Here is a 22,464-nt window from a genome sequence, read left to right as displayed (position 1 = left end):
AACAAAGTCTCCCAAGCAGAACGATGGCCCCTTGCATTTTCGGACCATTGCGCCGCCATTTGCTCCCTGGCTTTGCCACCTCAGTCTGTATGGCGCATCACAGGTTACTGGAAGCTTAATACCTCCCTCCTTAATGATCCACACTGCCGACAATGTATTGCCACTACATGGGCGTCTTGCGAAAGACGATTCCCGCAGTACACATCCACATTCCATTGGTGGCTCAATTGTGCCAAAGCTGCGATCAGAAAGGTGTTCATGCAGTATGGCAAGGAAGCAGCAGCATGGCATCGAGACACCACAAATTTTCACTACGCCGTCCTCCGTAAGCTCGAAGCGCGCCCTCCATCACCTGAAACCCATAGTGAACGACAGCGTACTAAAGATCGTCTCCTCTCTCTCCAACGTGCAGGACTGCATGGTGTCGTGGTGCCTTCCCGACGACAGGACCTCCTCCACGACGAAACGCCATCCACAATCCATGCCGTATCCGACCGTCGCCGTCGACATCCACTTTTCGACCCCAGCATCACGACCTCCGACGGTGTTCACCACACAACACAGGCGGCAGTAGTGTCTGCCTTTGCTGAACATAATCGCCAATTTTATGACGACGAACCGATGGCAACGCCAATTCCTAATGATCTTCGTCCTTCCCCTGATCGGACCCTCACCGTCGCTGAGTCAACGTCCATGATGTCTGCAATCACCGCAGATGAGGTGGTAGATGCGATCAACAAAGGTGCCAAGAACTTATCACCAGGACAGGATGGTCTCCCTGTGGAGTTTTACCGGGCGTTCACCACGTTAATGCTTCCTCGCTGGACGGAAATGATCCAGGAACTCTTTACTCCGTCCTTCCCATTTCCCCCTGAATTCGTCACTGGCATTCTTCTGCCTGTGCCTAAGCCGAAGGGAGGGTCTCATGTCTCTGCATATCGCCCCCTTACATTAATGAATACAGACTATAAAATCTATGCACGCCTCTTAGCAGCGCGCATACGCACCGTCTTACCTACGGTCCTTTCACCAGAGCAAACTGCACGTGGTACAAAGTTGTGACCGCGCGTAGCACCCTCATCCGAAAACCATCTTACCGACAAACTTTTGCCGGTTATCTCCGCAGCATCTTCCTTGACCCCACTCAAAGTTGGGGTGTGCGATGCCTACCCGTTACGTAATGCAACACCCTTATCCACGTTCTCATGCATCTAAAAAAAAGCAAGAAGACAGAATATGTTATATTTTGTTGTATTTAATGTTTTTCTAATATTTTTGTTCAACTTACAATCATTTGTATATGTTTAAATGATACCTTGAAGGACTGTTGCATTATATATATATATATATATATATATATATATATATATATATATATGTGTGTGTGTGTGTGTGTGTGTGTGTGTGTGTGTGTGTGTGTGTACTGTTAGTTTTTTTCAATAAAGACTACTGAAAAAAAAGCGGTCAGGGTGACGGATTGCTGTCCTACGGGCCCGGATTCGATCCCGGCTGGGTCGGGGATTTTCTCCACTCAGGGACTGGGTGTTGGGTTGTCTTCATCATCATTTCATCCCCATCCGGTGCGCAGGTCGCCCAATGCGGCGTCGAATGTAACAAGACCTGCACCAAGGCGGCCGGACCTGCTCCGTGAGGGGCCTCCCGGCCAATGACGCCAAACGCTCATTTCCATTTCTTCCATGGCAAGCAATGCTATGCTTCATTTCAACAATATAATGCCCCTCTGCACACGGAGAGAGTTTCCACCACTTGCCAAGCCCTTCCTTGGCTAGCAAGGTCGCCGGATCTCTCCCCAGTTCAGGGCATTTGGAGCATTATGGGCAGGGCCCTCCAAGAAGCTCGGGATTTTGAAGATCTAAAGCGCCAATTGCGCAGAATTTGGCACGATGTCCCTGAGGAGGACATCCAACAATTCTGTCATTCAATGGAAAGCCGGATAACTGCCTGTTTTAAGTGGAGGTACCGGTGAAATTTCAACCCGGTCGTAATAAAATCGTAAGAGGCTGAAAATTTATTTCATAATTTATTTTGGCATGCTGAATTAAATAACTAAATCCAATTTTCGGAACGAAATTGTTTTCATCACTTTCGAAGTTCTGGTTATCGAGAAATTTTTTTATTGTGACCATTTTGTCTCAAAAATCTTAAGAATATTTAGTTTTCTATCACTAGGTAGTTATGTACAGTGCAGAAATTTAATTGAAACATAAATGTTACATATGTCAGTATGTGAGTCACCTAACGTTACCGCTGGATATATTTCGTAAACCACATCAAATACTGACGAACCGATTCCAAAGACCGAACGTGAGGAGAGGGGCTAATGTAATTGGTTAATACAAACCATACAAAAATGCACGGAAATATGTTTTTTAACACAAACCTTCGTTATTTAAAATGAAACCACGTTAGTTTTGTTAGCACATCTGAACATACAAACAAATACGTAATCAGTGCCGTTTGTTGATTGTAAAATGTTAATTACATCCGGAGATATTGTAACCTAAAATTGACGCTTGAAACCTCCGACTTTCAGTTGCGTGTTGTAACAAACACGGGCCACGGTCGGCGAGCAGCATCTGCAGGGACATGTTTACGATGACGACCGTGTTTACGAGCGTGGCTGTAGTGCACTGTTGTGGTTTGGTCTAGCTGTCGCAGTGTCCCATGTAGCGCTTGCTGCTATTGTTATCCTGCATTCGTCTCCGCACGCAGACCAACTGTAGTACACCGTGTTACCAGACGTCTGTGATAGTGTAGTGATGTAGGAACTGTGACCATGGTGTATTCGAACTCTGAAAAGGCGAAGATGATACTCATCTATGGCGAGTGTCGACGAAATGCAGCTGAAGCCGGGACAGAGAGCATCCAACGTGCTGCACATTGCAAAACATCTACCGCCAACTGTATGCAACAGGTATGGTCGTAGCACGCAAACGGGTCCGTAACAGGCCCGTCACAGGAGAAGCCGTCGGGGTCTCTGCCTCGTGATGACTGGGTGTTGTGTGGTGTCCTTAGGTTAGTTAGGTTTAAGTAGTTCTAAGTTCTAGGGGACTGTTGACCAAAGATGTTAAGTCCCATAGTGCTCAGAGCCATTTGAACCATTTTTGAACAGGAGAAGCAGGTGCAGTTGGTGTGTTAGCTGCTGTTGCCATGAACCCACACATGAGTACACGGGACATTGCGAGAGCCGGTGGACTGAGTCAAAGTAGTGTCACGCGCATACTGCATCGTCACCACTTTCACCCGTTTCATGTGTCGCTACATCAGCAATTACATGGTGATGACTTTAATCATCGAGTGCAATTCTGTCAATGGGCATTAACAGAGAATGCGTTGCTGTTCTACCTGTTTACCGATGAAGCGGGTTTCACAAACCACGGGGCAGTGAATCTACGGAACATGCATTACTGGTCCGTGGACAATCCTCGCTGGCTCAGACAGGTAGAGCGACAGCGACCGTGGACTGTAAATGTATGGTGCGGAATCATTGGCGACCACCTCATTGGTCCTCACTTCATTGCAGGGGCCCAAACAGCTGCAACATACATCGAGTTTCTACAGAATGATCTGCCAACGTTGCTCGAAAATGTCCCACTGGAAACGCGTCGACGTATGTGGTATCACCATGATTGTGCACCTGCACATTCCGCAATTAACACTAGGCTGACCCTTGACAGGATGTTCGACGGGCGTTTCATAGGACGTGGAGGACACACAAATTGGCCAGCCCGTTCTCCTGATCTTACACCTCTGGACTTCTTTCTGTGGGGTACGTTAAGGGAGAATGTGTACCGTGATGTGCCTACAACCCCAGAGGATATGAAACAACGTATTGTGGCAGCCTGCGGCGACATTACACCAGATGTACTGCGGCGTGTACGACATTCATTACGACAGAGATTGCAATTGTGTGCAGCAAATGATGGCCACCACATTGAACATCTATTGCCCTGACATGTCGGGACACACTCTATTCCACTCCGTAATTGAAAACGGAAACCACGTGTGTACGTGTACCTCACCCCTCATGGTAATGTACATGTGCGTCAGTGAAAAAGACCAATAAAAAGGTGTTAGCATGTGGACGTAACATGCTGTTCCAGTCTCTTCAGTACCTAAAGTCCATCACCGTTCCCTTTGGATCCCTACGTAATTCGGTGCTCTCCGATACACACGATCGAACAGCGGAGGAGTGGAACACAAGCGTCAACTTTAGGTTACAATATCTCCGGATGTAATTAACATTTTACAATGCAACAAACGGCACTGATTACGTATTTGTTTATATGTTCAGATGTGCTAACAAAACTAACGGGGTTCCATTTAAAAAAAACGTAGGTTTGTGTTAAAAAACATACTTCCGTGCATTTTTTTTATGGTTTGTATTAACCAATTACACTAGCCCCTCTCCTCACGTTCGGTCTGTGGAATCGATTCGTCAGTATTTGATGTGGTTTACGAAATGTATGCGGTAATATTAGGTGACCCACCCTGTATATGCATTAACTGTACGAACATCTGCTACGGTCGCAGGTTCGAATCCTGCCTCGGGCATGGATGTGTGTGATGTCCTTAGGTTAGTTAGGTTTAAGTAGTTCTAAGTTCTAGGGGACTGATGACCACAGATGTTAAGTCCCATAGTGCTCAGAGCCATTTTGTACGAACATCCGTAATCGTCTGTGTATATGTGCCTAATGTATATTAGAGCCGAAATCAACTTAAATAAATAAGTGTAACTATAGTTTACTTTTTTCTTTTTGTAGTTTCCAGACTCGCGATTTACGTTGCCGGGGGACTCAGTTGTGAACTGGAAAGTAAATATTTATAAAGGTTTCTGGTCCAGAATGGGGGCGGCAGGGTGTGAGGTTTATAGGTGACTGAAGTTCTAACACAGAGCAGTTACTCTACATAATTACATTCATATCACGATACAAACATACATACAATCTGGCAGTAACGCCCCTGCAGTCTACCTACTCTATTCCGGGTGGCCAGCTTTACCGCAGGTGACCTCCCGCCCATGTCGACACAGCGGAAGCGGAAATGTGTGATGTAATACGTCAACTGAATGTGAAGAATACAATTTTGAGATGTATCAAATTTTCTTTTATTTATTTTACCTTCACACTGGTCCAAAAATTGTATAATGTCGTAGTAATCCTATTTTATGCTAAATTCTTGACACACAACATAAACGAAAAATTTTTGAAATTGGTTTAACTTTTCGTATGAATATACTGTCAAAAAGGCAATTGTACTTCAATTTCTTTGAAAAAATAGAAATGATCGAAACGGAAAAATGCTACTCGTCGCCGGCCGGAGTGGCCGTGCGGTTCTAGGCGCTACAGTCTGGAACCGAGCTACCCCTACAGTCGCATGTTCGAATCCTGCCTCGGGCATGGATGTGTGTGATGTCCTTAGGTTAGTTAGGTTTAATTAGTTCTAAGTTCTAGGCGACTGGTGACCTCAGAAGTTAAGTCGCATAGTGCTCAGATCCATGTGAACCATTTTTTTGCTACTCCTCTGGTAGTTTAAAAAAAATTAGCTCAAAGCATTGTTGTGAATACATTCTGTGATTAACAAAAACTACACGTGTGGCTTTGTAAAAATGATTTTTTCAAAATTCAAAATTTAAAAAGTGATGAAAAAATTTTGCTTCGGGAACTGGGTTTACCAAATGAATTCAGCACGTCAGTGTAAGTTGTGAATTAAATTTTCAGTCCCCTGCAATTTTTTTTTTTTTTTCTACAGGGATGAAATATCACCGGGAGCTCCCCTTAAGGGCCACAGGTGGACCAATGTGCTATTTACTTGCTCAATTTGTGAGGGTCTTTGTCTTGAACAAATTGCACATCTTTTCTGAAACTGCCGGCCTTTGTGGCCGAGCGGTTCTAGGCGCTTCAATCCGGAACTCCGCTGCTACTACGGTCGCAGATTCGAATCCTGCCTCGGGCATGGATGTGTGTGATGTCCTTATGTTAGTTAGGTTTAATTAGTTCTAAGTCTAGGGGACTGATGACTTCAGATGTTAAGTCCCATAGGGATTGGAACCATTTTTTTCTGAAACTGTAATCATTTGTTTGTCTGTATATGCACGTTACATCTACCGATTTCCGTCACATTCGGATAATTTCATCGTGGTGCGTTATTTCCTTATGTCTTGAAGCGTATCTAATTATGAACTGTGAGTCCACCTGTCGAAAACTGACAAATAATTTTAATGAAATCGTCATTTCACATTCCTTCTGGTGGACTCGTTAATAATAGTTGTGTAATCAGCAAAGAGTATTTTTTCTTCATTACTAGTGTACGATAACACGTCATTTACAGGGTGTATCACAATTAATGGCGTAATCAAGTACATTTAGAAGTAAAATACATCCCTTAAACGCTATAACCACATCCTCATCTTCGAAGCTGTGAAACAAATCTCTTTTATTGTAAGCTCTTTGCTTTCCATTGATAGGTGATAGAACGGACTGAAACGGGAAGAAAAATCCAGTAAAGATGGGTTCTAAAGTGCATGCCTTAAGAGCAGGGCGCGCTCGTTCAGTAAAAGAGATGTGTTCACGATAGCGAATATGAACAAGTGCTCATAGCTCTTAAGGTGCACACTTTAGAGCTGATGTTTAATAGACATTTTTTCTTGTTTTGGTCAATACCACCGCTTAAGCAAAGAGGCTGCAGTAGAAGAGTTTTGTTTCACCGTATCGAAGACTAAGTGCCCAAAGCCTGAAACGTCCCCTTAGAAATATTAGTGAATTACTGTGCTGATAAACCTCTTACGTTATTTGATTTTCAAATAGCTGAGCAATATTGAACCTACTCAGACATTTCTCTCTTTACTTACTCTGATCATCACTAAACTGACATACAATATTTTTTACCCCAACTAAATCTGACTTTCAATCATCCCTACAAAAGATTGGCCCTGACTAACAATAACCTATACCTTCCATGAATCACTTACCTCACAAAAATCTTCGTTACTCGAACTACTGCAATACAGTGAGCGCCACTACTGCCAGCTAAATAAAAGATTCTAACTACTTAAGGCACTAACTACTGATAGGCATAGACAGCAAATGAAAGATTTTGATAAAGAAAAAAAAATGTATTTACCTTAATAATGTTCGAAGGTCATTATATACATATATATATATATATATATATATATATATATATATATATATCCGTTCGTGACATCCAGTCTTATAAATTTACTGTCTCTGATGGACACACATCCAGATTATCTGCTCTCAAAACTCCGCCATTTCTCTCCCAACATCCACCACTGCTGGCGGCTCACCTCCAATTGCGCGACGCTACGCGCTGTTAATATCCAACTGCCCAACACTACAATAGCAAATTGCAACAATGCAAACCAGCCACAGACTGCACATAGCACAGTCAGTGATTTTCGTATAGAGCGCTACGTGGCGTTACCAACATAAAAACCTGAACAGCCTACTCTCATAGCCCCCATGTTCCCCACAAAAATTTTACAAATTGTTTTGGGCACTGGCCAATACATATTTGTTAAGAAATGTTTATATTAACGCTAACAAATATATGAAATGCACACACTTATCGATACAATGTTGGTCAAAAGCTAAAATTTTCTCACAGTCCATAAAGACAGTTCTGATCATTCATCACAGTATTAATTACAATTTTATGCACAAAGTCTGAGCAGTAAAAGAAAATGCACACGGAAGTAGTGGATTTCCAAGCAGTCTTGAAGAAGTAGTGTTGTCCTTCCAACAGAAAGAAACTAAGTTCTTGCAAAAGATTATTACAGGCACCATTTTGCGATCTTCTCATTATCTACTCCCTAACCCAAATACTTCTCTTTTTCTTTTTCACGTTTTGCATTACAATTACAAGAGTTGCAGCATATCTCACCCGCCTACTTGTCATTTTACACTTTGGCTGACACTCGTAGTTGTACTGAAAGCATATGTAAACAGTATCAGCAAGTTGTTGACGCAAGTTTCTTGCCAAAGAACTTGCAGAAGAATCTTGCTTAATTCTTGCACTGCTGTGTAAACACAGCTGCAAGCGAGCAATAACTTCTGCAAGCGACTTGCTAGTGTAAACCCAGCTTTAGAACCAGCAATGCTGTTAACCAGTCCCTTACTGACTTATTAACACACGTGCAAACACTAACAGTCCCAACTTCTCACATATTGTGCATATACTATGACCAACAGAAATGTGTGCAGTGAAATGAAACTTAATTTGAAGAACTGGTGTCTATACAATTATAAATTTACAACATAAGAATACAATCACAAAGGTGCAAAATACATCATTAAAGAACATAACAATACAGATAACATATGTAGTGGTACAAGCTTTACAAAAGAATAGAAATAAACATATACATCAGTGTTACAGGAATTATGACTTAAGTAAATAAATGAAGTAAATATAAACATTAATTTCACACATGAGCATTAAAACAGAACAGAATAAATTATGTATAAACATTTTTACAAAGTAAATAACGTAGTATTAATGCAAATTATATTTGAGGAAACAATATTCCTCATCATAGTAAATGTAGCTTAATATTAGAAGAGAAAAAAATTCTACGAAACAGTACACAGAGACAGGAAGAACACAAATGCGCAGGGGTACACAAACACATAGCGGGATAACACAAAAGGAAAGGACAGGGTTTGCTTTTCTGCAGTATTTTGCAAACAAAACTTTCTTTACTTCTTGGAGATCCCCCTTCGTTCATCATTATTCCAAAAAAGCCCTATGTATACCTGCTTTCTGTAATCTATTCATATCCTCTTCCAAAATAATTATACTTCATTTAAAAAAAAACTTTTTCGTCATGGTTTGAGAGCCAATCTTCAAATTTCAAAGCTATTGACTTACCTTCCTTCTCTAAACTTTTTTCAGCATCGTGAAAGTTTAAGATTGCTTTGTATTCATTCATAAAGTCTACCCCCAATATAATTTCTGTTGACAATAATGGAATGATAAGGAAGTTCATAGAGAAACTGTGGCTTTGACAAAAGAATTCTAAGTTGGTTTTTGGACGTACATCTACACTTTTTCTAACGATTGCACCTTGTAATTTAATCTTACGTAACGGAAGTGTGGGGTAATCGTTCGATTTGATGCATTTGCTAAAGGCTCTTTCACTAATTACAAGAAATGGGACTGCCAGAGTCAAGTACTGCCCTTAGAAAAATTAGTGAAGTACTGTACTGATAAACCTCTTACGTTATTTGATTTTCAAACAGCTGGGCAAAACTGAACCTACTCAGACATGTCTCTCTTTACTTATTCTGATCATCACTAAACTGGCATATAATATTTTTTAGCGCAACACAATCTGACTTTCAATCATCCCTACAAAAGAACCCTTCATGAATCACTTACCTCACAAAAAATCTTCGTTACTCGAACTACTGCAATACAGCGAGCGCCAATACTGCCAGCTAAGTAAAAGATTCTAACTACTGAAGGCACTAACTACTGATAGGCATAGATAGCAAATGAAAGATTTTGATAAAGAAGAAACAATGTATTTACCTTAACATTGTTAAAGGTCATAATATATATACACTCCTGGAAATTGAAATAAGAACACCGTGAATTCATTGTCCCAGGAAGGGGAAACTTTATTGACACATTCCTGGGGTCAGATACATCACATGATCACACTGACAGAACCACAGGCACATAGACACAGGCAACAGAGCATGCACAATGTCGGCACTAGTACAGTGTATATCCACCTTTCGCAGCAATGCAGGCTGCTATTCTCCCATGGAGACGATCGAAGAGGTGCTGGATGTAGTCCTGTGGAACGGCTTGCCATGCCATTTCCACCCGGCGCCTCAGTTGGACCAGCGTTCGTGCTGGACGTGCAGACCGCGTGAGACGACGCTTCATCCAGTCCCAAACATGCTCAATGGGGGACAGATCCGGAGATCTTGCTGGCCAGGGTAGTTGACTTACACCTTCTAGAGCACGTTGGGTGGCACGGGATACATGCGGACGTGCATTGTCCTGTTGGAACAGCAAGTTCCCTTGCCGGTCTAGGAATGGTAGAACGATGGGTTCGATGACGGTTTGGATGTACCGTGCACTATTCAGTGTCCCCTCGACGATCACCAGTGGTGTACGGCCAGTGTAGGAGATCGCTCCCCACACCATGATGCCGGGTGTTGGCCCTGTGTGCCTCAGTCGTATGCAGTCCTGATTGTGGTGCTCACCTGCACGGCGCCAAACACGCATACGACCATCATTGGCACCAAGGCCGAAGCGACTCTCATCGCTGAAGACGACACGTCTCCATTCGTCCCTCCATTCACGCCTGTCGCGACACCACTGGAGGCGGGCTGCACGATGTTGGGGCGTGAGCGGAAGACGGCCTAACGGTGTGCGGGACCGTAGCCCAGCTTCATGGAGACGGTTGCGAATGGTCCTCGCCGATACCCCAGGAGCAACAGTGTCCCTAATTTGCTGGGAAGTGGCGGTACGGTCCCCTACGGCACTGCGTAGGATCCTACGGTCTTGGCGTGCATCCGTGCGTCGCTGCGGTCCGGTCCCAGGTCGACGGGCACGTGCACCTTCCGCCGACCACTGGCGACAACATCGATGTACTGTGGAGACCTCACGCCCCACGTGTTGAGCAATTTGGCGGTACGTCCACCCGGCCTCCCGCATGCCCACTATTCGCCCTCGCTCAAAGTCCGTCAACTGCACATACGGTTCACGTCCACGCTGTCGCGGCATGCTACCAGTGTTAAAGACTGCGATGGAGCTCCGTATGCCACGGCAAACTGGCTGACACTGACGGCGGCGGTGCACAAATGCTGCGCAGCTAGCGCCATTCGACGGCCAACACCGCGGTTCTTGGTGTGTCCGCTGTGCCGTGCGTGTGATCATTGCTTGTACAGCCCTCTCGCAGTGTCTGGAGCAAATATGGTGGGTCTGACACACCGGTGTCAATGTGTTCTTTTTTCCATTTCCAGGAGTGTATATCAGTTCATGACATCCAGTCTTACAAATTTACTGTCTTAATGGATACACGTCCAGATCATCCGCTCTCAAAACTCCATCATCTCTCTCCCCACATCCACCACTGCTGGCGGCTCACCTCCAATTGCGCAACGCTACGCGCTGTTAACATCCAATTGCCCAACACTACAATAGCAAATTGCAACAATGCAAACCAGCCACAGACTGCACACAGCACCGTCAGTGATTTTCATATAGAGCGCTACGTGGCGTTACCAACATAAAAACCTAAACAGCCTACTTACAAGTTCTTCAGGTATACGTTTAAGAGCGATGTTTACTAGAAATTTTGCTTCCAGTACCGCGCACTTTCAACTGTAAGCTTTCATGCCATTATTACGATATACCATGTATTTGCAATAAGGTGTGGCGCCTCTTTTTGAACCACTTAATATTTTAAGAAACAGTAATTCTACCTGTACACCATGAAAGTGGGTGTAGCCCACAGTGATATGATTTACACACAGTTCCATGTTCGTCTAACAACACAGTAAGGAGCCAGCGGTCTTTGTTTCTTTTCTCATGTTGTGTGACTAATTACGACAATGAATAGTCCATTTCCTGTTGCAACAACAACACTCAAAGGCGACTTGTTTAATTTTCCTTACGTAATTTTCCACCCTTTTTTTATCCTGAAGAATTGAAGTTAAATGTGACCATTGTAACTGTACTAGTGGAAGCTAGTGTGGATTTGCGTGTTACTGTTAAATTATTTTAATGTTTAATAGCAATTTATGTTTTTCAGATGCAGTCACACAAGCCGAAACTGTTCAGTCACTTTGGCTTGAGCTGAGAATCAGTGCGTTTTAAGAAAGAGAGGTATTCAATCAAGATGCGTATGAAACAGTTTTTTACATGCAATCCGTTAATAATGTAATGCTTAAGTCAGAGATGTCATTGAATTAAGATGAGCATTTTCTCAGTTACGACAAGCTGATAACTGTTCCTCACGAAATATAGGGGTAAGGAAATAAAATAAATATTTCATTAACTTCTTTTCATAAAATTAAGCCAAATATCAACAGACATCAGTTATAGAGGACAGAACTGAGTTTCCATCTGAGCTCTTGATATACATACAAGTGGTTCTCTTTTCTCCAAAGGTCTCTTTAATTTTCCTGTAGGCAATATCTATCTTACCCCTAGTGAGGTAAGCCTCAACATCCTTACATTTGTTCTCTAGCCTTCCCTGCTTAGCCATTTTGCACTTCCCGTCAATCTCATTTTTGAGACGTTTGTATTAATTTTTGCCTACTTCACTTACTGCATTTTTATACTTTCTCCTTTCATCAGTTACATTCAATATTTCTTCTGTTACGCAAGGATTTCTACTAGCTCTCGTCTTTTTACCTACTTGATCCTATGCTGCCTTCGCTACTTCATCCCTCACAGCTACCCATTCTTCTTCTACTGTATTTCTTTCCTCCATTCCTGTCAATTGTTCCCTTATGCTCTCCCTGAAACTCTGTACAACCTCTGGTTTAGTGAGTTTATCCAGGTCCCATCTTCTTAAATTCTCACCTTTTTGCAGTTTCTTCAGTTGTAATTTACAGTTCATAACCAATAGATTGTGGCCACAGTCCTCATCTGCCCCTGGAAACGTCTTACAATTTAAAGCCTGGTTCCTAAATCTCTGTCTTACCATTATATAAAATATCTGATACCTTCTAGTATCTCCAGGCTTCTTCCATGTATACAACCTTCTTTCGTGATTCTTGAACCAAGTCTTAGCTATGATTAAGTTATGCTCTGTGCAAAATTCTACCAGGCGGGTTCCTCTTTCATTCCTTACCCCCAATCCATAATCACCTTCTACGTTTCCTTCTCTTCCTTTCCGTACTGTCGAATTCCAGTCACCCATCACTATTAAATTTTCGTTTCCCATCACTATCTAAATAATTTCCTTTATCTCATCATACATTTCATCAATTTCTTCGTCATCTACGGAGCTATTTGCATATAAACCTGTACTACTGTAGTAGGCGTGGGCTTCGTGTCTATCTTGACCACAATAATGCATTCACTATGCTATTTGTTGTAGCTTACCCGCACTCCTAATTTTTTTTATTCATTATTAAACCTACTCCTCCATTACCCCTATTTGATTTTGTATTTATAACCCTGTATTCACCTGACCAAAAGTCTTGTTCCTCCTGCCACCGAACTTCACTAATTCCCACTATATCTAACTTAAACCTATCCATTTCCATTTTTAAATTTTCTAACCTACCTGCCCGATTAAGGGATCTAACATTCTACACTCCGATCCGTGGAACTCCAGTTTTCTTTCTCCTGATAACGACGTCCTCTTGAGTAGTCCCCGCCCGGAGATCCGAATGGGAGACTATTTTATCTCCGGAATATTTTACCCAAGGGGACGCCATCATCATTTAACCATACAGCAAAGCTGCATGCCCTCGGGAAAAATTAAGGCCTTAGTTTTCCCTTGCTTTCAGTCGTTCGCAGTACCAGCACAGCAAGGCCGTTTTGGTTAGTGTTACAAGGCCAGATCAGTCTATTATCCAGACTGTTGCCCCTGCAACTACTGAAAAGGCTACTGCCCCTCTTCAGGAAACACAAGTTTCTCTGGCCTCTCAACAGATACCCCTCCGTTGTGGTTTCACCTACGGTACGGCTATCTGTATCGCTGAGGCGCGCAACGGCAAGGTCCATGGTTCAGGGGGGGGGGGGAGGGATAAGAGTACTAACAACAGCTATTCAATACAGCAGCCTTTTATTTTGAAACAATGTCACATTCACAAATGCTTTTAAGGCAGTGAATAGTGATGTTAAATTTTTATTAGAAGTCTTAGTTCTGCAAGAACTTATGAGGTAATTCATATCCAAATCCCACACTGTTTCCCTCCCTATGAACATGAATGAATGAAACTGCGGGCAATACAGGAACAGATCTCTCACAGATTGATTAACCAGTGAAGTGGTGTAGTGGCTAAGATTGCAGTGTAGGAATTTGGAGCAGCTTAGGTCATACCGCAGTCCTGTTGCCGTGTTTCTGTGGACTATAATATTTTTCCCTGACTGTTTCTGAAGAGCTGTTAGTATCTCTCTCTAATGACTCGCACGCCACTGAGTCATTATACGCTGTAAAGTGACATTAAGTGACCATCTGGCAAACAAGGGAGTCAATGAGTTTCTGGAAAGTGTCAACAGGAATGTGGAGCCATGACGACACAATAGTCATGGTCCGCTGCGCTTGGTTTTCCCGTTGAAGATCAACGGTGCGAACTGCCCGATCGGGGTGGTCTCACAGGTTCTCTATTGGGTTTAAATCTGGGGAATTTGGTGGCCAAGTGGCTACGCTAAACTCTTCCCTATGCTCTTCGAACCACGCACGTACACTACGAGCTGTGTGACGCTTTGCATTGTCCTACAGGTAGATGATGAGGAAAACAAACAACACTACTGGCCATTGAAATTGCTACACCTAGAAGAAATGCAGATGATTAACGGGTATTCATTGTACAAATATATTATACTAGAACTGACATGTGATTACATTTTCACGTAATTTGGGTGCATAGATCCTGAGAAATCAGCACCCAGAACAACCACCTCTGGCCGTAATAATGACCTTGATACGCCTGGGCATTGAGTCAAACAGAGCTTGGATGGCTTTTACAGGTACAGCTTCCCATGCAACTTCAACACGATACCACAATTCATCAAGAGTAGTGACTGGCGTATTGTGACGAGCCAGTTCCTCGACCACCATTGACCAGACGTTTTCGGTTGGTGAGAGATCTGGAGAATGTGCTGGCCAGGGCAGCAGTCGAACATTTTATGTATCCAGTAATGCCCGTACAGGACCTGCAACATGCGGTCGTGCATTATCCTGCTGAAATTTAGGGTTTCGCAGGGATCGAATGAAGGGTAGAAAATGGTTCAAATGGATCTGAGCACTATGCGACTTAACTTCTCAGGTCATCAGTTGCCTGTAACTTAGAACTAATTAAACCTAACTAACCTAAGGACATCACACACATCCATGCCCGAGGCAGGATTCGAACCTGCGACCGTAGCGGTCGCTCGGCTCCAGACTGTAGCGCCTAGAACCGCACGGCCACTCCGGCCGGCAATGAAGGGTAGAGCCACGGGTCGTAACACATCTGAAATGTAACGTCCACTGTTCAAAGTGCCGTCAATGCGAACAAGAGATGACCGAGACGTGTGACCAATGGCACCCCATACCATCACGCCCGGTGATACGCCAGTACGGCGATGACGAATACACGCTTCCAATGTGCGTTCACCGCGATGTCGCCAAACACGGATGCGACCATCATGATGCTATAAACAGAACCTGGATTCATCCGAAAAAATGACGTTTTGCCATTCGTGCACCCAGGTTCGTCGATGAGTACACCATCGCAGGCGCTCCTGTCTGTTATGCAGCGTCAAGGGTAACCGCAGCCATGGTCTCCGAGCTGAGAGTTCATGCTGCTGCAAACGTCGTCGAACTGTTCGTGCAGATGGTTGTTGTCTCGCAAACGTCCCCATCTGTTGACTCAGGCATCGAGATGTGGCTGCACGATCCGTTACAGGCATGCGGATAAGATGCGTGTCATCTCGACTGCTAGTGATACGAGGCCGTTGGGATCCAGCACGGCGTTCCGTATTACCCTCCTGAACCCACCGATTCCATATTCTGCTAAAAGTCATTGGATCTCGACGAACGCGAGCAGTAATGTCGCGACACGATAAACCGCAATCGCGATAGGCTACAATCTGACCTTTATCAAAGTCGAAAACGTGGTGGTACGCATTTCTCCTCCTTACACGAGGCATCACAACAACGTTTCACCAGGCAACGCCGGTCAACTGCTGTTTGTGTATGAGAAATCGGTTGGAAACTTCCCTCATGTCAGCACGTTGCAGGCGTCTCCACCGGCGCCAACCTTGTGTGAATGCTCTGAAAAGCTAATCATTTGCATATCACAGCATCTTCTTCCCGTCGGTTAAATTTCGCGTCTGTAGCACGTCATCTTCGTGGTGTAGTAGTGTAATGGCCAGTAGTGTACATGGTCCCCAAGGATAGATCCATATGTCTGTTGATCAGTTGTTCCTTTGAGAATGACGAGATCACCCAGGTAATTCTAAGAAAAAGGTTCCTCATACCATAACGCTCCTTACTCCGGCCTGGGCCGTCCGGACGACTGTTGCACGTTTTTGTTTGCAGACGATTCACGTCTATTGAGCATAAAACGTGATTCATCAGAAAAGACCAAATTTCACTACTCAGTGGACGTTCAGTTGCGCTATTGGTGTGCAAATTGAAGCCTTCGTCGTAGAATGAACAGTCAGTGTGGGGGCATGGTCCAGGCACGTGCGGCAACGTTCGGTGAACGGTCGCTGAGGAGACATTGTTGGTAGCCTTCGGTTCATCTGGACGGTCAGCTGCTTAACATTTGCAGTCTATTCGCACGAAAACATCTCCGCAGTCGTCACTTACGGCCCGTGCTGCACCAAAGATGCCCAGGCGCTGTCTTCGCATAGAGCCATTTTGCCATGTAACGTTAACGACGGGGCGGCACGCGAACAGTTTACAGACTTCGGGGTTTCGGAAGTACTTCCACTCTTGGTCCTAAATCTATTGATCTTGCCCTATTGAAGGCTACGTAAACTGCTCCATTTAGGCATCACGACAACGGCTGCAGTGTTTTCCGGACACGTTTTATGTACCCTCCACTGCTAGTGCTACCATCTGCCGTCTGTGAATGGTTACTGCATGCTGACATCGGACATAGGTGGTGATCATATTTATGTGATTGAACTGCGTACAAGAAATCCCTGAAATAAATAAGGTATAAGAAATCGACTGAGTGTAGACATCTGTGATCATGTCGGAAACATGTTTACTTGTTTGCTACTGCTAGATCCCTAAGCCAAATAGTATATGTATGTGTATTTTGAGGTTATAGAATGTTTGGTTACAATAATCTTAGAATGCAGTGTTACATTTTTTTTCCGGCACAGCAGTGCTTGTGCTTGTTCAATAAGTGATTATAATAAATACACTTATACCATTTGAAGTTGAGGACCAATGCATTCCCAACTCTATGGTTTTTATGTGTATTACTGTTAATTTGTAAATTAACAGTGAGAATATTACGCACCAGTCGTCTAAAGTGTGTCATTTATTTACCAAAACATGTTTCGGGACTACATAATTTCCATAGCAAGTTCTATGACACATGGAAATACAAATCATTGCTTCGCATTACTAGACATACTGACACACATGCAGATTTATCTACTTTGGCCTATAGCATCACATACATAAAGTTAATATGCCATTCGTCACCATGAAAAGTAGAAAGCAAGTAGTAAATATGCAACGTCAAGCATATAAAACTTTTTCTTACACATCTCATATTGGCGCATAACACTCCAACAAAGACACGTTCTCGTGTTATGGATTACACTATCATTTTGTGTATAGATCGTACCCCCCCACAACTATACTGCTGTCTACAGTAAATTTATGTCTGAAGTCATAGCTAATTCTGAAAAACAATGTTTCACCTACTTCGCATTGTCAGCATCCACTGAGGATAACCAACAACTTAACGGCTGCTAGGGAGATTAGGTTGGTGGCTGGTTCTCACGATGACGTCACTGCAGTGGGCTCAAAAATGCCCCTTGGACACCCCTGTATCTTCTAATGGGGAAAATAATCTCTGTTTCCCCAAATTTAACAGTGAACCATCTTTTCTCCAGCGTACCATAAATTGATACTGTCTGTGACGGTTCCCAACAAATCGTGATCAATCTTGAGGTACTTTGCTACCATCGATGAACCATTATCTTTATTATTATGCTCTTCAAACCAACAAAGCAATGTAAATCCACAGAAATATAGAGTCATGCCATATTGGGTAATTATCTCATTTAAAACGGCAAGATTGTTCAACAACAAAGTTGTTGAAATTGCATTCCAGACGGACAACGAAATGAAGCAGAAGATGAAGTGTAAGACTGACATAGGTGTCAGGATTGTGAGATGAAGTATGTGGTCAAGTACGAAGAGTCTTTAAAATAAAGTTTAAATCTTCATTGTAAAAAGCAGATGACTAAGAAATTATCATTACCAAAAACATTTAATGTGTACCATCACTATAATAGCATGTGTAATGGAGTATTAAGGTGATAAATACAAGCTTGAGACTGAATACTGCTTCATTGTTACCGTTTGGTTGGCTGTGCTGCATGACGATGGCACAGAGGCAATCTTTGCTAAGGGCTTAACGCTGCTGTTATACTTCTCTCTCTCTCTCTCTCTCTCTCTCTCTCCATCTATCTATCTATCTATCTCTTTCTCTCCCTGTCTTCTCCCTATCACTCAGTCTCGCTCTCTCTCACTAGGGATGGCCAGATCTGATTCTCTGATCAAGCAGGAAGGATGATCTCCTAGGAATGAAACTATATTATGAGTCAGCGCCTTTATTTACATGGCATAAATACACAGATGATCAGCGAATTCCAGGGCAAGAGTTTATGTAATAGTCATACGTCAGTGGAAGTCTAAAACGGGTTCAGCGGAGGTAAGCTCTGCCGTACGGGTAGAGAGGGGCAGTGTAAGCAGCCCTGGCGAAGGGTGCGGCGGCGTAGGTGGCGTAGACTGGAGCTGCGATGGCTGCCCTGGCAATGGGGGCGGCTGCGATGGCGGGGGCGGCGACGGCGGTCCTCACCACAGGGGCGGCGGCCACAGCAGGGGCGGCGATGGCTGTCCTAACCACAGGGGCGGCGGCCACAGCAGGGGCGGCGATGGCAGCCCTGGCTACGGCGGGGGCGGCCACGGCCACAGTGGCGGGGGCGGCGACCGGCGGGTGGACTCCGCCCTCCTTGTGAACGACGGCGTTGAAGCCGTTGACGGGGTCTGCGGTGTAGTCGACGGTGCGCACGGAGCCGTCAGGCTCGACCAGGCTGTAGCTGCCCTGGACGACGTCTCCGTCGCGGCTCTCCTGATGGGTCTTGGAGTCGCCGGTGAGGGCGTCGGACACGCTGTAGCCGTAGCTGTACTGCGGGTGCGGGTCGTACTCGGCGGCGGCCACGGCTGCGGGGGCGGCGGCGGCTACCGGCACTGCGGCGGCCCTCACGGCGGGGGCGGCGACGGCCACAGGGGCAGCGCGGACGGCGGGGGCGGCGACGACGGCGGGGGCGGCGGCGGCGACTACAGCAGGGGCGGCGGCGTAGGCGGGGGCAGCATAAGCGCGGGCAGCGTACGTAGCATACGGAGCGTCCAGGTAGATGGCGCGGGCCACAGCCACAACCGCCGCGAAGATGATCACCTGGATGGAGAATAAGAATAAGTATCATTGTTGACAGAATAAGTATTATTGATGTCTCCTATAAACACTGGTTTACATTCTGAAATTTGGGGTAACTAATCCGGCATATGGAATGAAACTTCTTTTACGTTGTGGCTACTAGAATACTCTGATCATATTATAGTTTCTACCACTGCTTGAATGTGCACTAGGACATTTAAAAATGATCTACCTCGGAGATACTAGAGTGCGAGTGCCGCATTACTAGCAGTCATAGCTTTACATACGAAAAACATCACTAAGTAGTATGTGGCTGTGTCCAACCAATACATGGACTCTCCTTCGACGAAATATGTTAACTGTGTGGCTAATGACGCTGTATGCCTTAGGAGGGGGAACGTGGAAATAGTGATAGAAGGGGACAACTCTGGCGATTTTCCAACTAATTCCCTATAGTCACGGGCTTAAAAGTGAGCTACGTTACTGGCTCTTTGTTCCCTGTGCAACGCCAGAGGAGATTTGATGAATATTTGATAGCATCTGGTGGTAGGATGACATCGATGCTCACCAATGAGCGTTCGTGACATTTATCGTCACTGAATGAAGTATTTTAAGCCCCTGGCATGAAATGTGATTGCTGTTAAGGAATGTAAGTTAACTGTATATACCAGGCGAGGTGGCGCATTAATTAAGACACTGGATTCGTGGTTCAAATCCCCGTCTTGTCCCAATATAGGTTGTACTTCTCCTCTAATGACTTCGTAGCCCACGGGACGTTAAGCTCCTATGTTCTTTTTTCTACTCTTTGTAAAAGAAAGTAATAATCTTCGTAAACATGCATGTAGTGAGATGGAGCGGATCTGGGTGGTAGAAACAAGGAGGGCATCTCGAACCAATGACATGAAAGTGTTACTAGTTGCAGAATGATAGCAGAGTCCTCCATCCATCAACCCACGAAGCTGATGGAAATGGTACGCACTGAAACACAGAAAAAAAGCATGTCGACGAGGTATTTATTACTGTCAGGTGAAGAATCGAAATTCTTGTCTCATAGCAAAAGTCCATTTTTTGTGAACATTTGTGAAGTTTTAGCTATAAAAATAGCCAAACGTGACACCTAAGGAAGGAGTGATAGTTTTGTTTGTGAATGGAAAGTGACGACAAAAGATAGGAATTGTTTTATTCTGTAAATGAAATAAGCTTAGATTCGTAGAGTATAGGTTTAGATAGTGAGACGAAAACATCGACTGACTGAGTATTCTTTTCACAACTAACTGTAAGTTTTACAGCATTCATTCGTCAGATTTTAATGATAATTTATATGCTTCTAGGTCCCCTTTGTGTTCCATAATTTTAACAAGCAGGAAAGAAATCAGTGGTTGATAAATTTTGGGCTTCCTGCATTCCACATATTTGAAATTATAATCAGGAATTAAGCTAGTGATTTCGATCGAACATAGAACAAAGTCAGTTAAATGAAAGACAAATTAACAGACGCTCAGAACGTAAACCAATACACAGTACACGTGCCACCACAAGCTTCAATTTATTTTTGTCTTTTGTGGCTCTCATTCACTCTGTCGTCACTGATAAGCTAAAAAAAAGCCATTTCTTCGTAGTAAAGCTAAACGTAAAGTGATATAGACGATGATGGTAACGCTCTATTTCTCTCGCGGTTTCAGGAACACTGATAATGAATCATGTTTCTCTTACAATGATATTAGTATTGAAACGTCCCCTTAGAAAAGTTTGTGAATTACTGTGCTGATAAACCCCTTACGTTATTTGATTTTCGAACAGCTGAACAAAACTGAACGTACTCAGACATTTCTCTCTTTACTTATTCTGATCACCACCAAACTGACACACAATATTTTTTGCGCAACGCAATCTGACTTTCAACAATCCCTACAAAAGAATGGCCCTGACTAACAATAACTTATAACTTTCATGAATCACTTACCTCACAAAAATCTTCGTTACTCCAACTACTGCAATACAAACAGCGCCAATACTGCTAGCTAAATAAAAGATTCTAACTACTGAAGGCCGTAACTACTGATAGGCATAATTAGCAAATGAAAGATTTTGATAGAGAACAAATAATGTATTTACCTTAATAGTGTTAAAAATTCATAATATATATATCAGTTCATGACATACAGTCTTACAAATTTACTCTCTCTGATGGACACACGTCCAGATCATCCGCTCTCAAAACTCCGCCATCTCATTCCCCACATCCACCACTGCTGGCGGCCCACCTCCAACTGCGCAACGCTACGCGCTGTTTACAACCAACCAGCCACAGACTGCACACAGCAGTCAGTGATTTTCATATAGAGCGCTACGTGGCGTTACCAACATGAAAACCTAGACAGCCTACTTACAGTATCATTGTAAAATTGTTCGAGTACCGTCCTATTAGGTCCACTATGCTCCACTATGGGAAACAAAACCCCCTGCTATTTCATGTTCAAAACAGATTATTGCTTAGGTCAAAACAGAGTATTGCTTACGGCTGGAAACACCTCTGTTCTCAGATAACGAACAGTGGAGGTAAGTCCTAGCAACAGCTTCCCGAATTCAGCGTAGAAAAAAAATACGCCTGTTTCCTCGAGACACAGAAGGTGGGTGCAGTGAAGAGACAAAGCGCGCGCTCGCCTACCTTGTAAGCCATGCTGCTGCCCGGATGCTTTGCGAACTGTGCTGGGCTGCCCTCGCCGACTGACTTTTATAGCGCTCAGTGCGGGAACAGATGGCCGGGCACCCAAATTCTACATCATGCACCTGACACGTTACAGAATCGACTGTGCAGCAGCGCCGTAACTCCAAAGTCGAGCCAGATATCCTTCTGTGTTGTTCGTAACGTTGTCCATTGTGGGTGCTGGAGTCACTGTAGGAGCTAGGGGTTCAGAACAAAGAAATGGCGCAAGCTTGGGCGCGTCTTTTTCACGAATGCATTACGAGACTAGTGCTTCAGACTCTTCTACAGCTGTTAGCTATCTTCCAGTAAGGTACGTTGGAAGTCGATTTTTGTCTTCCGCTGAGGGACGCTCGGGCAATAGCAATACATTGAAAATACACGCGGCCAAGGAAACTCCAA

General features: G+C 44.0%; 1 protein-coding gene across 1 annotated transcript in view; it reads right to left on the bottom strand.

The window, feature by feature from the left end:
• LOC126456416 (calphotin-like) overlaps nucleotides 1–22,158 on the bottom strand; it is a 66,180-nt gene extending 44,022 nt beyond the window's left edge. The window contains exons 1-2 of the mRNA XM_050092168.1: nucleotides 22,027–22,158; nucleotides 18,627–19,379 (exon numbers count right to left, since the gene is read on the bottom strand). Coding sequence (XP_049948125.1) covers nucleotides 18,627–19,379; nucleotides 22,027–22,038 — 765 coding nt within the window. The 5' untranslated portion in view covers nucleotides 22,039–22,158. The remainder of the gene's footprint in view (nucleotides 1–18,626; nucleotides 19,380–22,026) is intronic.
• Between the last annotated feature and the right edge of the window lie 306 nt (nucleotides 22,159–22,464).

Source organism: Schistocerca serialis, chromosome 2 (genome assembly GCF_023864345.2).
Source record: "Schistocerca serialis cubense isolate TAMUIC-IGC-003099 chromosome 2, iqSchSeri2.2, whole genome shotgun sequence".
Taxonomy (NCBI): domain Eukaryota; kingdom Metazoa; phylum Arthropoda; class Insecta; order Orthoptera; family Acrididae; genus Schistocerca; species Schistocerca serialis.
Note: the sequence above shows the minus strand (reverse complement) of the source record. Positions and strands in the feature narration are given on the sequence as shown.